Below are 15,597 nucleotides of genomic sequence, written 5' to 3' on the forward strand. Positions count from 1 at the left end.
ACTGACAAACATTAAATAACAGCTTTCGGGAACTGTTGGAGGTCCAGTTCTGTGTACCATTTGTTGTCATGGCAACCATAGCATTAAAAGATAGGTCATCGTATAAATGCGATTAGCAGTACTGGTGATATTTGAAAATTCCCTCAAAAAGGCATGAGCCTTTAGGCTAATGAAACTGATTTAAAAGAGTTTTTCAAATATCACGAGTAGTGTAAATCCTTAGATGTTTGAGCTTTCATAAGATTAATCGTTTATTATGTGCCTGCAAAGAACCTTACCGTGCGAACAAGCGCGTTAATTTGCACCGCAGTGCAAATTAAAAATAAGCGATAAAATGGCCGGCTTTCAGCCAATCACAATGAAGTTATTATCTTTCAGCATGGCCATAAAAATTGAAACAACTGGAGTAAGCTAAAGCAGCGTCCAGACTACACCGGAGAAATTTGAAAACGGAGGTTTCACTCTGAAAATGCATCAAATGTTTTCCTTTCACACTACGCCAGAGGAATTTAAAAACGAAATATGTTTCGCACCACGGATCAGGGTACTACTCGAATTGAAGACACACAGGGAAAATAAAGTCCACGGGATCTACCAGTTGTTTTGAACTAGTTTAATCAGCACAAGCTAGCTAGTCAACTGAAAGCAAAGGCATACATGTGGGTTAACTATAGCAATTCTATAAAATCGGATCTAACCTAAAAAACGAAACAGCAAAAAGCATTCTCCAACATATTGTCGATATACTCACAATTCCGTAAGGCGTAATCCCGTTTAAGACGCGCTATTTTCCTACTTTTGTACAAAGAGCACAAACACACTGTTTTCGATAAAAGGATTACTTTCTACTGACCTCTTGATATCCTACTCGTACCAATCCACGAACGAGAGCCATCTGAATCCGATTGGCTACTAAAGCAAAAGTGGCGGGAATCTCGCGTGATCGGTTTTATCACTAAGAAAACAAACATAATGTCTAAAAATGAACAAAACTCTCAACGAAGTGCAAAACAATAATCAGCGGTCATTTTGGATTTGTTTTTGAGGGAAACTCGGTCAGGGAAATCACATGATTATCGTGACGTCATCGTTTTCGAAAAGCTTCGTTTTCAAAATGTTTTCCGTCCACACGAAAACACAAAGCTGGCGTTTTCAAATTCCTCCGGTTTGAAGAACGTCAGTTCGTAGAGCTTCTTTTTCGTGACGGATAAGTGTGGATTGTAGGCTTAACAGTAAATATGAATCACACTCCGGCGTAGTGTGAACGCTGCCTGTGATATTCCGAAGAACAATTTACACTTTCCACGCTACAAAGTTCTGTCTATTGTCTGTGATTGGCTGATACCATAATCAATTAATTAACGATTAATTACAGGCAGCGGTGGTAAATTTGGGGCATGAAAATCAGCCGGCAACGAGAGACGCCTCTTTTTACAAGCTGGTGGTTGTCGGGCAGGATTTCTTGTCTTGCCTGTTTCCAAAAAGTTTGCACTTTGGGTTTTTTTCTATTTACAAGATGCTTGATATCCTCGTCTCGTTGCTTCGATTCCAAATCTCACTGGTATTTTATTTCCATACCCGGCTCGAAGGCAGTGGTGAGTGATTTCAATAATGTATTTAAAAATTAAGTTTTGGAGCACTAAGATGTTTCAAATCCATATTCTCCGGTTTTCTTTCCTTGCGCCACGAGGATATTATCTCTCTCTTTTTTTTGTTATATGACTTACTTATGTTGTTATTTTTTTAAAAAAATTAAGTTTTTGAACGTCGCTTTTCGATAGTTGATTTGTCGATTGAGCCAAGTTCTCATCAATAGAATCTTAACAAAAGATGTCTCTCTTCAGTTTCTTATGTTAGGTGTTGAAAATTTGGACATTGGATGTGAAAGAGTAGCTATTTCGTCATTAAAGACTTAATATACACTAAGATAACACATTTTTGGAATTAGTTTAATGAAGAAAAATCTTACACTTCTTGATGGACTTTCCCAAAGTAATTGTTTAAATAATTCAGCAAACGAAAAGCTCCGCATTCGATATTCCTCATAAATAATTGAATTGCTCGCGACGCGCCTTCAACCTTGTTCCCAGGGTCAGGGAAGATGAGAGACCCTAGGAACGAGGTTGACGCGCCTTCAGATCAGAGAACATTGAGAAATTAATTTTCCCAAAATTGAGGTGCAAGGACTAATAATCATAATACAAATCGTATTGGAATTCATTTTAATTTGACCCCTACAGAGTGAAATCTATTAATATCATAGTTTGAACCTGTCTCAAAGTTTCAGTGGCAAGTTCCAGAATTTGTCTAGATTCTTTGTGTTATGTCTATTTTGTTTTAGCTCCGACGGTCTGACTTAGTTCTAATTAAAATTGCTGGGTACGTGCTGCGATAAAATGATATTCCCGATTAAACACACCTTAACATATTAAAAAAAAAACACTCTGCAAGTGTTTTTGCTCGTAGACTAATCGACAGTTTAAGATCTCGTGCAATGTAGTTGGCGTCGAAAGACGGGACCGCGAACTGTTTCTGAATATCACAACAATTCGTAGTTGAAGCTTATTGTTGAAGCTAAGTTTCCATTCTAATCTTAATATACTATAGTGTGAGATCCATGGCACAGTACCTTTGTATTGCTCTAGATTCAATGTAAACAGTTTTAAGCCACGGAGAAATCATTCCTCTGTTGATCCGAAAACCGAAAAGAAGACAAAGCTACCCGCAGCGGTGTGCTGGAGAGAAAGGGAGGCGGGGGGAGTTAGGAGGGAAAGAGAGAAATCACCCTCTGTACCCAGAGTGGTTACAGCTTTTCTTAGTTTCCATTAGGTCTTGATTAGTTTTTGCCGCAACACCTTGCGAACTAATTGTTAAAGGTCTAAAAGAACCACCAGAATCGTATGAGAAATAAACGTGTGTGTGAGGAGAGGCTGTAGGCTTGCATAGTGCGCGAGAAACTGTCATCTCGCGTAAAAAGAATCTAGGTGCGTTCTAATCCATTGATCGGAGTCTAAATATTCAAAAATTATACAAATGAGGTTATTTTGAGCAATGAACAGAGTTTGTGTTTCCAGATACATGCTGGGAATTGAGCTACTTGCATCCCGTCACTGACAAAGTCCTGGTTGGTCACGTGATTAGAGCGGTGCGGGTAAACGACGGTGACCAATGCGAGATAAGATTTTACCTGGAAGTGGAGTGCCTTTCGTACAACTTGGGACCCTATCAGGATAATGGGCGCGCGTGTGAGCTCAGCAACTCGGATCACATCCGACACCCCGAAGACTTTGTTCCCATGCCTGGTTACACATACAGAGGGACTGAGGTATTTGTTAACATCAATTTGTGCTCTAATTGAGCTTTGCTTTGGTTGATGATAAATTAGCATAAAGAAAGATTAAAATATTCGCTGAGAGAATTTATCAAAGAGAAAAATGCATTCCCTGTATATAATGAACTATAAAGTGACAGATGAAAACTTGTTTTAAAAAAATAAAAGCCAGAACTCCTTTCATAGTCATATTTATATTCTATAGAAAAGAAGGGAAGAAAGATATTTCCGATTCCCTTGTAACTCAATGGCATAATGAAGAACTGGAGGTAGGGAAGTTTGGAACCAACACAAACTTTCCACAGTAGTTCGATTGTGTATGTGATGCGGACCTATGTTAAATTATCATTTTTGTCACTTTTCAAACTGAACGCTGTTGTTTAAACCGATGCTCACAATATGTTGGTCTCTTCGCAAGGCTTTGACAAAGGATATCCTTCTCCTTCTCTCTTAAAGCTTACTACCTAAGTTAAAGCAACATTTTTATTAAAACCTTGTAAAGGAAAAGAAAAACAGTGAAATAAATCCTTACTGTAATTCACTGAAATCATTTCCTATGTAGGTTCATCGAGTCCATGTCCAAACAATGCTACCTGCCTTTCCTTGACACCAAAACTTTTCAGTGCTTTTGTCCCGCAGGATTTACCAGGATGAACTGTGAAACGGGTAGGTGTCAATTCAGGTCTCTTACGTCAGTCTGTCAGTTAGTACAGGGTAATCACATGATTTTGAGTGCAATTTGGAATAAATAGGCACAAGAGACTATGTCTTTGATAGGCACGGGTAAAATTTTCGAAGGCTAACAAAATATTGACAATTTGTACGTAGACGTCGGGGAACACTGAGGGTATCAGTGAAACAAAGATCATGCACTATTCCCCTTGAAGTCAGTCATTAAGTGCTCATTATCGGGTACGGAGAGCCTTCGGCGCCATTTTCTTTGTTCAAACCCCTTTGAACTAAAACAATTTTGCATTTTTCTTCAATACTGTCAAGCATTTTGCTGGAACTAACTACTGTAAGTTAATTTTGCTTTTTTGTTCTATTTTCAGATATAGACGAGTGTCAAATCTACCAGTAAAACTGTCCTGTGAACGAAAAATGCGACTACAACGTGGGCTCATACACCTGTACATGTGTCAGCGGTCTGTATGACAGAGCGGGAATCTGCCATTCAACAGGTACACTTGTGCCTCGTCACTTGAATAATTTATCTATACACCATACTTTTTCTCGGTTACTTAACCGTGACAAAATCCTACCATCATTTATACTTTCCCTTTTTTAATCAAGGAAAAAGTTGCCAAGATATAAAGACAACATTCCCGCATGCTCAAGATGGAATGTACCAAGTCCATCCGGATGACGGGCTCAACATGTTCTGGGTATATTGTGATATGACGTCATTTGGCGGGGGGATGGACCAGGTGAATCCCCGAACGGAAGTGACGTATAACGAGAAACTACCTTATGGAATAGATGGCTACAGAACTGACTGCAACAACGTTGAGGTAAACAGCTTGAGTTTAAGATCCAATACAACTTCGCAAAGAGAATTTAGACTGGGAATTCCATTTATTTACAGTGAAATCGTTACGGTAAAATTCAAAAGTCTGCATACGAGCCACGTGGCCCATCAGGCCCGTGCTTATCTCCGGTTTCTGTAGCATGAGGCGACTATGGATGGGATGCTAGTCCATCGTAGGGTTACCCTCCAGCATTAAATTTGCCGGTACCCATTTATACACCTGGGTGGAGAGGGGCACCAGAGAGTCAAGTGTCTGGCCCAAGAAGACAACCTAATTTGCAAGTTCCTAGCCAGGCCTCGAACCCGGATCGCTCGATCTGGAGTCGAGCACACTAACCATGAGGCCACCGCGCCTCACTTATGGAGAAGACCCAAAGTCGACAGCATCTAAATAAAACTAAATACTTTGAGAATGAAATTTAGAATAGAGAAGAAAATTTCAACTCGGCACCATTCATTATTTACGGTTTAATGGTTTTCATTGTAGTTTTCTTAGTGTTGATTGCAGTAAAAACAGTAAAGTTTCCTTTCTCCAAATCAAAAAGAAAAGAATTTTATTTTTTTCGAAAGGTTTTTTCGTTGGTAAACACTCAGCAAGATTTGTTCCCTTGCTTGCAGTTTCGAGAGATTCTGTTTGTGGACGAAACAACAGGAGAAAATCCTTCTTTTCATATCAGCTCAACTCCAGTCTCGTAGCCGCGGAAAATTATGGAACGCAATTGCCAGGACTGTGGCTGGGAGGAGGCATGGCAGACACAAATTATGTTTACCAGCTTCTTATCTGTGATGCAGACTTATACTCCGGCTTTTTCATTTCCGGAAATGCAAAACTCCAAACGTCTAAACTGTGAACTCCGCCTATCCACAATTGAAATTTTTTTAAGAAAAAAGCTTGTTTATTTGTTTTTGATTGCCTAAAAGGCAACGTTTGTAGTCCTTATTTTAATTATTTCAATTTTTTAGCCTACGATTTTAATACGAGGAACAGCGGGACCACCATTGTTCTGCCGAAAGTGAAACTTGACTTTGCTCGGAAAAGTTTCTACTTTTTAGGCGATTCAGCTTCTAATTCTTTACCTTTAAATATCAAGCAAATTAGCAGTAGGGTACTATTTAGGGAGTCTTTAGATCAATTTTTTGTATAGTGTAGTTAATAAGTTACGAAGTCATTCTTATCTTATTTTAGTTTTTATCCTTATATTATGTTATTTAGACAGGACCCCTTTGATAACAGTACTCTTGCACTGAAGGGCTATCCTGTATAAATATTCGTTATTATTATGATTATTATGATTATTATTATTATTATTATTATTATTATTAAAAATGTGCAGAAAGGTCTGCAGCTATTGGTGTGCTGATTACACCTCTCCCTACTTCCGGTCAGCAGCTTCTACATATTCGACTGGAGTCGCCTTCAACGTCAATGGCGCTAGGCCGCTAAGCAGTCGTCTGATCAGCGTAGGGTTAAGATGAATGGCGCTGCTCGTGTTATGAACTGCTCAGTGTATTTATAGAGGGATTTTCACTTGAATGTCGAAAAGTAGTTGGTTTTGCATTACAACGCTACACGATCTGACGATTGGTTTAGAAACTAGAACTCGCGCCACTCTGTCATCCAAAACCAATCATGAATCTTCGAGTTTTGATTTGTTCACTAAATTGTCTACGTCTTTCTGATTGGCTAGCTACTTTGATTTGATTTTACGACACGCCTACCAGAGCGGTTTTCAATTGATTGAAAAAGCGCATGTTCTTCGGAGTTGTAAGGTTATCACACAGGCTCAGACACTAAGCAGTAATCTGATCAGCCTGGGTTAATAAACTATTTTAAAAAGGGGACGTTGCTACGAGTGTTATATCAACTAGCATGGTTTTGCCTCATTAATACCCAAATAGAACTGTTACCATAGTTACCATACCGTTGTCTAGGAAACACCGTAAATGCAGTTACATTTTGGTTAAATGTTAAAACCGAAATAATTACAAAGGTAGATGGTAGAAATCGCTTTCCGACAAATTATTACTATACTGGGTCCAGTTCTGAAAAAGAAGAAAGATAAAACAGAATACAAAAATTTTACTTGTGCATGCATTAATTATGCACAGCTGTACATTCGCTCTTAGGCACGTTTAAAGGGCCGGGTTTGAGTGGTGTTTAGCCTCGTGGCTTGGCGGTTTAACTAATTTGAATGCGCACACAAAGCGGCGAAGCCGCGAAAACGATTCAATTTGAGCGGCGGCCTCGCTACTCGTTTTCGTGGCTTCGCCGCTTCGTCCGTGTGCTGACATTGCTTCAACCGCCAAGCTACGCAGGCTAAGCAGTGTTGCGCAAGGCCGAAAAAGTGTTAATCCACTCTATTGTCTCATCTTCTGGATTCTCACTCTAGAATTTCGGGTGATGCTACGCCGTGAGTCAGCGAACATCAGAAAGCAGAGTCCACTGCCAAGTTAGTCTATTGGGAGCTAGAGAGCTCTTTTTATATTACTATAGTACTGATTGTATGATGTTACAGGTACAGGCATTCTATAAAATTGCGCGCATCTCTAACAAAAACGTAATAAGCCATTTCCGGTTGCTTTTTCACTTCTTTTTCACAACCGTTACAAGTCCTGGGGCTCGTTTCTCGAAAGCCCCGGAAACTTTTCGGGCCCGGAAAACCATAGCAAAATCTCGAACCTTACGATTTCAGAGCTGTTTTATTCACATATTCTTAATATGAACAGAGGTTCCCTTCATACAAGAAGTTTCAGGCGTATACACTTCTCCGTTTTTAGATACAGATGAATTAAAAATGGCTTTACGGGCCCGAAAAGTTTCCGGGGCTTTCGAGAAACGGGCCCCTGGTGCGAAACTTTTCATACAGAAATGAATTTGATTAGTAAAACAATGAACGTGCAAGAAAAACTTATTTCAATATGAAAGGTTGTGCACCAAGACTCGTTTTGAAACAGAGGAAAGAGCAACTCGGAAATGAGTTAATTAAGCACATAAAACGGATCGAAGACGAAAGTGAACATTCTCTGGCATAAAAATCGCGGGAAAACGGTGAAAACGCCAGTGGCGAGAGCGTCTGCTCATGTATGTTTTCTGTCGAAACGACGTATAGTGACGTATACAGCTGTTTTGAGAAAGGTTGTCCCACAAAAGCAAGGCGCTTATATGCAGGGGCCTTTTTCCGCCCCGCACAAAAGTGAACAAAAGCGTACGCGACAATGTGGAAAGGTATTATGGGTGATGGTGATTTTTAACAGTTGCTTGATTGAAGCTCAAGGCTTTTTAGCGTGACAGAAGGAAACAGCAGAAACCAAGTGTATCTGGTGTATTCATGCTTCTTGTTGAAACACTGTGAACCTCAACCAAGCCACGCCAAACTATTACTACCCATAACATGATTAATCCAGTGTCTGCGTAAGGAAGTGCTTTTTAGAAACGAAGCAGCAGTTTGCTATTTACTTTAAACATGAAAATCATGATTAGTGTCGTTTAATGTCGCATCGTATGTATACGTTAACTGTCTCAGCATGTCTAAGCATTCAATATCGACAAGTTTCGATCACATGTACAAAATTAAATGTCATACCATGGCACTCAGCATGATTTCAGTGACGAAGATTTGCAAATTTGTTCGAAAATTATTTTTCCGCTGAAATGAAGTCCGAAATACTGCATGACATGTGTGTACACTCTCTTTTTCTATAAGAATATATTTTATATGAATGTCGAGGCTGAAATTTACGAAATTTTTAGAATAGTTTAACCCATTGACTCCTGTACCGGCCGTTACCGGCCGTGACGAGCCTTGGCCTTTCTTCCACTTCTGACGTCATCACCTTTGACCAAAATTGGCGTCATTCATGCTCAACTTCTTCAGGGGGAAAAGATCTTTCCAATGATACCCAGATCAGAGTGATCGGCCCAGTGGAGCCTGAGCCGAGATATGCACAAAAATGCTCAAAAAGTTGAGTGAAAAACTCAGAGCAAAATTCCCTGCCACTACACGTGGCTACTCCTTGGCAAAAATCGCCCGTCTCGATGATGCTTTCTCAGAATGTTTTAAACTGGAAGCAAGCCCAGTAGAAGGTCAATCACTGCAGCAAAAGGAAAAGAAAAGGAGAAAAAGGAAAGGCGAAAAAAAAAAAAAAAAGAAAAGAAAGAAATCGAAAAGCCTAAAGACGTAGGTCACTTTCTCGTCTCATCTCAAAATTTTGATTTCTGCGCATGCCTGAGCAAAAATGTCGTAAAACGCGCTGCTAGTGGAAAGAAAGGCATGCTGTCGTGTTGCAAGTGCCCTTTTGAGTAGATCGGAGCTAATTTAGCCCATATCCAGCCTGAAAATCTCCAAAATGACCAAAAAATGCGTTTTTGGCAAAAAAACTCAGAGTCAATGAGTTAAGAATAAACCTGATACGAGGCTCAGATTTTAAAAATAATATAATTTTGTGTGGTGAGAATTTATAAATACTGAACACAACTATATGTCTTTCACTAAATCGTATAAAATTCTCCCTTCTTCTAAACAGCAAAACTAGCCAAAATGCAACAAAAATTAACAGCACTAGCCGTATGCTCGATGCTAATAGCATTTCTACAAGAAGTTATGTGCGTCATGTCAGGCCTAATGCCTGCAGGCTGGCTGTAGAAGTGTTTTAACACAGATCCAGAAACCAAAGACATTTGAAAACAGAAATGTCATACGCTATGTTCTAAGAATATTCACCAGAATATTTTAGCCTAAAATTGGCAGAAAATAAGAATATTCAGCCTCGGCCAGAAAAAGAATGTTCTTGTGAAAAAAGAGTGTAGTTCGAAATAGTATCAGTACACGCTACGTCATGCATGCAAGCGACATTGCTAAATTTAGAAAATGACGTACAGTATGCAAATTTATCTCAACGTTGCCTTGCGCTCAATAGTGAAAGACACGGAAAGAATTTGATATCATACATCGAAAAGTGGTCAATTCTCTGTACTTCTCGCTAGCTAGTCTTGAAGCCAGGTAGGTAACAAATTTAATAATAGTAGTAATAATAACAAGTGAAAATAGTTGGTTTTAGCGCTACGTGAACTAGCTAAACTACCGAAGACTCTGTCGCGTAGCCATGTTATTACGATAATAACTTGCGTAATAACTTGTTCTAACGGGTTGCTTTTTTTCCATCCGCACTGTTGCATTTTAATACTCTCGTGTCATTATTCCTATACCTTTTACAGTTTTAGGTGATGTTTGACACGTTTAAGGACCGTACGGTTAGAATCATTAGGATAATTCGCTGTTATTGCTTTGTCAGGAACACTGCACTTGACGTTTGATTAAATATTCCTATATTTGCAAAATCAACACAGCTAGCTACGTAGCTTGCATGCTGAAGCACTGAAAGGAAGTACAAGACAAAAGGAGAAAACATACTACAACAACGAGAAGTTAAACGAGCATAAACATTAACCACAATGAGTTACCCACCTGCCCCACCGCCGTACAATCCGAGCGCTCCTCCACCGCAAGGCGGCGGAGTTGGCTTCGAGCAGTATCAACAGGGAACCCCGTATCCCGCTCCACCACCGTATTCAAACCCGTACCCAGCACCGTACCCGCAGCATGGTCATCACCAACAACAGCACGGACATTATCCCCCTTATGGCCAGCCCCACATGGTTTACACGGAACAACCTAAGACCGTGTATGTCTACGACGACCGCCGACGAAGGCACGACAACAGTGATGCAGCGGATTGTTTTCTTTGGGGACTTTGCGCTGCCTGTTTGTGTTGCTGTTTGCTTGACAGTTAAATTATTTGACTTGAAATTTTCTCATTTTTAAGAGACTAGTTATAGCAGAGTATATCCAAGTATTACCGATCAGTATTACGCGCGTTTGTAGCGTTTTATTCCGTCAGCTCTATGTTAAATGCTTGTCACGTACGAGCAGATAATCTAATAGTTGGCAGTTTTCGACATGTGAATAAATAGTAATAATATAGCAGGTTGGTCTGCCATATATGGCAGCATGATGAATGCATGTTGGGTAATTATGATAATAATTATTATTGTTAAACTCATTGTCACAGGGCTTATAGATTCATTATTTTTTTGCGTAAAATATTGTTTGGGGAAGGAGGTTTGGGTTTTTCATGTTGACTTTTTTAATATTGTTTGATTAATAATGGTAATAGGACTGATTGGAGTCCAATTCGGTCTGTAATCATATGAGTGATTAACAAAATCGGACGACCGTGAAGTGGGAGTCGGATTTGTTAATCACGAGTATGATTACAGACTGAATTGGATGGCATGATGTCCTGTTACCAATTAATCAAAACTATGACAAAATTCGAGAAACAAACAAACCATCGATTGATCGCTGAACGATTAAACATTATTATGAATGCTGAAAAACACAGCAGTTTACTCAACAAAGTGCACTGCAACAGTGCACGCAAAATGACATGTACTGTCCAATTACAAGCATGACGTATACACTGTCCAATTAATGTTCAAATTGGGCTGCTGATAGCCAATCACATTCGAGAATTTTGTTATAGTTTTGATTAAGAGGGAGTGAGGTTTATATCAGTAGTGGATTATTATATTTTTCGGATGTTGTTTTGGGTGGTTCAGTCAATCAGCATCGCCCTACTTCAGAGGTTGGTCATTAAGCCTATTGTCTGTCTCACGTTTAGGATCACATATGTGACAGGCAAAGTTGCGAGAATGGTAGTGTTGAGTCTGGGGTGATAGTGCCTTGTTCGCTGCTTGTGCCTGCCCCCGCAGACATGAGCATGCTCTGTGACAGGTTATTAGTCATACTGAGTGTTCACTTTGTTTAACTAAAACTTTGCTGCATTTCTTTTCATTAATCTTACCACATGAAATCATTTCACACCCAAAACATCTTCCTGTATACCATTGTTTGAAACTAGCAATGGATGCCAGAGATATTTTTTGCCTATTTGCCAATATGCTGCACCAGAAGAAAATCCAATTTGTGTGCACCTAGGGGATGGTCCCAGGGTTGTCAATAAGGGCCGTAACCTGTTAAGTGCCTGTGATGGTACTACAGGTAAGGGCAACCTCATTCCCAGGGTCTCTTTAGGGGCGGTAAGATGAGAGACCCTGGGAATGAAGTTGAGGTAAGGGAAGACCCATCTTAATCACCATCCACCCCCTATTCAGGCTAATATGAAGCCTTTGAATGCAGCCGTCTGTTGCATTTTCCTATTTTGTTTGAGCTTTATTTGCATGTTTGTTACGTGATGTTAAAATTTTAGAGTATATTGATATACTGGTATGTTATCATCATTTTGATGACTAATTGAGGAATACAATGTGAAAGGTTTGAATATTATAAAAAAGTGATAAATTTGACAGAATGAATAGTCATATTCAGAAGAAAGTTTTCATAATTGTGTGTTAAATGTAAATAGCTGGAAATCAAAAACATATGTCATAGTTTCAATTTTCTTGTTAACTATCTCTACATTTAAATATAAGGTTACACCAAGTTATTTTAATAACCTAGCATCTAGAAAGTCTGTTATTAAAGTATTTGATGATGGAATTAGCTGTATAGTATAAATAATAAAATTAGTGTAGGTAATAATAATAAAATAATAAAATTAGTATAGGTAATTGCTAATGGAGCCTGACATGTCAGTCATCGACCACCCTCGGCTGCAGATGAGGGAGGCCTGCTGTTTCTCATCTAGGGGGCATTAGGCTGAAGGTGGGTGATGGTGGACATTTCAGGCTAAATCGCGTGGAACAAAGTATAATATTAACCTAACCGAGCGTAAGGGCCATCTGCACTGGGGAATATTAGCCCAAGGGCATTCCAGTGCAGACCGAGCAGAGCTGCTCCCTACAAAAATGACCAAGGTCCAATATTCTCCAGTGTAGTTTGAGCAAGCTAGGCTAGAAGTTTATTGTATGGCACTCGAAAACAAAACAAACAATACCAGCTTATGCTCAGAATGCTCAGATTTACCTCAAGCCTACTTTGGCATATAATAAAGCATTAAAATCCAGTGTTTCTAGGAAAATGGCAAAATTTGCAATTATCCTTAATTTTATGAAGAAACAAGTATGCAAATTATATTTAATAATTACATGGCTGAACAAGTTCGCGGGTAACAAGGATAATTCTGATCGGATCCCTAAGCGACCCGAATTTTGCAAAACAGACTGCTCACGAATAGACCAATTTCGATTTATTAAAATTCAGCCTGAAACAATAGACCTCAGCAAGAGGCTCTGGGGAATAAACCCCACAAATTCTGTACTTATTCCCCAGAGCTTCGTACTGAGGTCTATTGTCTTAGGCGGAATTTTAATATATCGAAATTGGTCTATTAACTTAACAGCGAAATGTTTTTTCAATTCATTGCACAAAATAAAATAATTAATTCTTGTCAAGTAGGAATCTTTTTACCTTCATGTTTGTAGGACAATTTCAGTTCAATGTTCACAAAAAGCGACCCGAGAAACGTAAATAAATGCTGACCAGTTCCCGTGCGCGTTTACCGAGAATGGATCGCGAAGACGCATCAATTTATCAGCAGATTAAAAAGAGTCATTATAATAAATACTCTATTGAACTAGCTTGTCCGGCCCGTATTGGAGAATACTGGTCTTTTGCAGGTTTATGGACCTCGCCAGCGGCTCGATCCATAAACCTGCCAATCCTGTGATTGGGGACTTGCTTACGTGGCAGTCCACGCGGCTTTACACTCATTTTCATCCTCCACAAAAACACCCATGCAACGCACAACATCCGCGGAATAACCGGCACCATACTCGTCTAAATATAGCTTCAGGGGACGAGGGTTACTTGGGAATAAGGCCTTTATGAGGGATAACTCGCTTACTCTTCATTTTCTCTTGAAGGCATCCTTATCATAGAGGTGTCTGTATAGCACGGTTTTTAATCGCCGCTCGCTAAGTAAAATAGAACGTAATACAAATCATCGGGTAATCTTTGGGAGATATTTACTGACTCATTCGTAAAACTTAGGAGGTTAGCAGGTAATCTTCGTTAATCGTCGGTAGTCTTCGTGCATGTCATCTTTAACAGAATGTTAAGGTCCACGGTGATTTTCCGAAATTTTCAGAACAATTAACGAAAACTGCCCTCTGTTTAAACGGTAAGAATTTACCAATTTAACACCTCCGTTAGAACGGTTTCAGTTAAAAGTAGTAAAATTAAAACCTAAGTACATCCTGGGCCGGATTTAAGGGTTGGGGGTGGATTGGGTGGCTAGCCAGCCCCTCTTTGGAGGAACAAAAAAAAAAAAAATGGAAACAATAATATTATGGAAGAAATAAAGGCAAACACTCTAGACAGGTACCTCATCGTAATTTCTACTTTGTGGCATTGCTAACAGTTTTCAATTCGGTTCCAATTCCCAAAGTGTCACTGATTTGGGGGGAATGCCTCATTGATTCTGCAACTTCAAGACACCAGCCCCCCCTCCCCCCTTCCCCCTCTTGAAAATTCCTGTATCCGCCCCTGACATCGGTTACTGACGATGGACAAAAAAAACTAAAAGCAAAGATAAGTAACTAGTACCAACCTTGGTCAAGTTGCTACTAGTTTTAGTGCTGTCAAAAATAGTGCCATTTTCTTTTTCTTTAACCGATCATAGAAAGCGCAGTTATGCAATGGTTCAAAACAGGGAAAATAGTAGCATAGAAAGGTGCGAAAGGATTTTAAAGGTACCCTGAGTGACAGGTGATAACTTAATCTCAATCGCTAATTTCAGTTTTTCGTGTTTTTTTTTTTCCGTTTCGTTAATTGTTTCAAAAAGTCCTCTCAGGTGACAAACACTGGATCGATCACAAGGTATTAACATAAAGAGTACCACTGGTGTGGGATAAAAGTTTGCATGGAAACTAAATTCCACTGCAAAACAAAATTACTTTTCCTTGGTAAGCTTCGAATAAAACGAACACAATTATTAAAAACCTTACATCTTGTGTTTTCCCGACCTTTGCCGGTTTTTTCGCTTATGAGAATGTTAAGCTTCTTCGGACCTTTGTGGACGAGTTTCTACTTTTACAGCAGGACATTAGACAGTACAATACGCTTTGAGCCTAGTCTTCTAAGGAGTAATGTAACGTAACTGCTTTCCCTCCTCCAAGGCCCCACCCATGAGATCGAGAGGCGTTCCGATCCTGTGTTATGCAAAATCATTAACATTTTGCTTGTAATATGTGCAAGTTTAAAATCAAAAGTGCATAGCTAAGAACTAGTAACAAGGTTTTTAAACAAAATGATTTAATACCGCTGCAATGGGGTGTACCTCACACCCACGCAGGTGACTGGGAGAGGTTAGGAAATTAATGATTGAATTGCCGAGGAAGGCACAACATACTTTAGCACCGGAAATCCTAAACATGGCTTTAAATCACTTGATCCTACCTATCTTTTCTACACCCACTGTCTTTATTATCAAGTTAACATTCTTCTACACTCAATAAAGCAACTTGGAATTTTCTTTGTTTACCGAGTTAGCATTCTTTAACACTTTTAAAAATAGAGTATCACGGAATTTTTTGTTCCAGAGGTAAGCTTGAAAAGGTTCACTAATATCGTACGTCACACAAGGATTGTGACGACTTGTTTCGAGGAAGATGCTACTCAAGCAGTTTCGAAACTAGTCTAAACTTGGTTCCAGTGCAACCTCTCATGAGACACCGCTTTTAACAGCGTTTCAATAGACCGGTAAAGCCCTCTTTACA

General features: G+C 39.4%; 1 protein-coding gene and 1 pseudogene across 2 annotated transcripts; both read left to right on the forward strand.

Annotated features, from left to right (window-relative positions):
• Positions 1-2,617: 2,617 nt before the first annotated feature.
• On the forward strand, positions 2,618-6,348 carry LOC149103468 (uncharacterized; annotated as a pseudogene).
• A 3,385-nt stretch (positions 6,349-9,733) lies between these two features.
• LOC110066068 (uncharacterized) lies at positions 9,734-12,899 on the forward strand. Of its 2 annotated transcripts, none has more exons than XM_089273242.1 (2): positions 9,734-9,859; positions 10,152-12,899. In XM_089273242.1, the coding sequence occupies exon 2, from the start codon at positions 10,312-10,314 to the stop codon at positions 10,648-10,650; it is 339 nt and encodes a 112-aa protein (XP_089129368.1). In that variant the 5' UTR covers positions 9,734-9,859; positions 10,152-10,311; the 3' UTR covers positions 10,651-12,899. The 2 variants fall into 2 exon arrangements, with proteins under 2 accessions (XP_089129368.1, XP_089129369.1); XM_089273243.1 differs by having other exon boundaries at positions 10,207-12,899.
• Positions 12,900-15,597: the final 2,698 nt, after the last annotated feature.

This window comes from Orbicella faveolata, unplaced genomic scaffold (genome assembly GCF_042242905.1).
Source record: "Orbicella faveolata isolate gen_17 unplaced genomic scaffold, um_ofav_v1 contig_35, whole genome shotgun sequence".
In the NCBI taxonomy this organism is placed as follows: Eukaryota; Metazoa; Cnidaria; class Anthozoa; order Scleractinia; family Merulinidae; genus Orbicella; species Orbicella faveolata.

What these genes read in the sequence shown, in the direction of transcription:
- LOC110066068 (XM_089273242.1), top strand. Translation starts at nt 10,312, where the DNA reads ATGAGTTACCCACCTGCCCCACCGCCGTACAATCCGAGCGCTCCTCCA.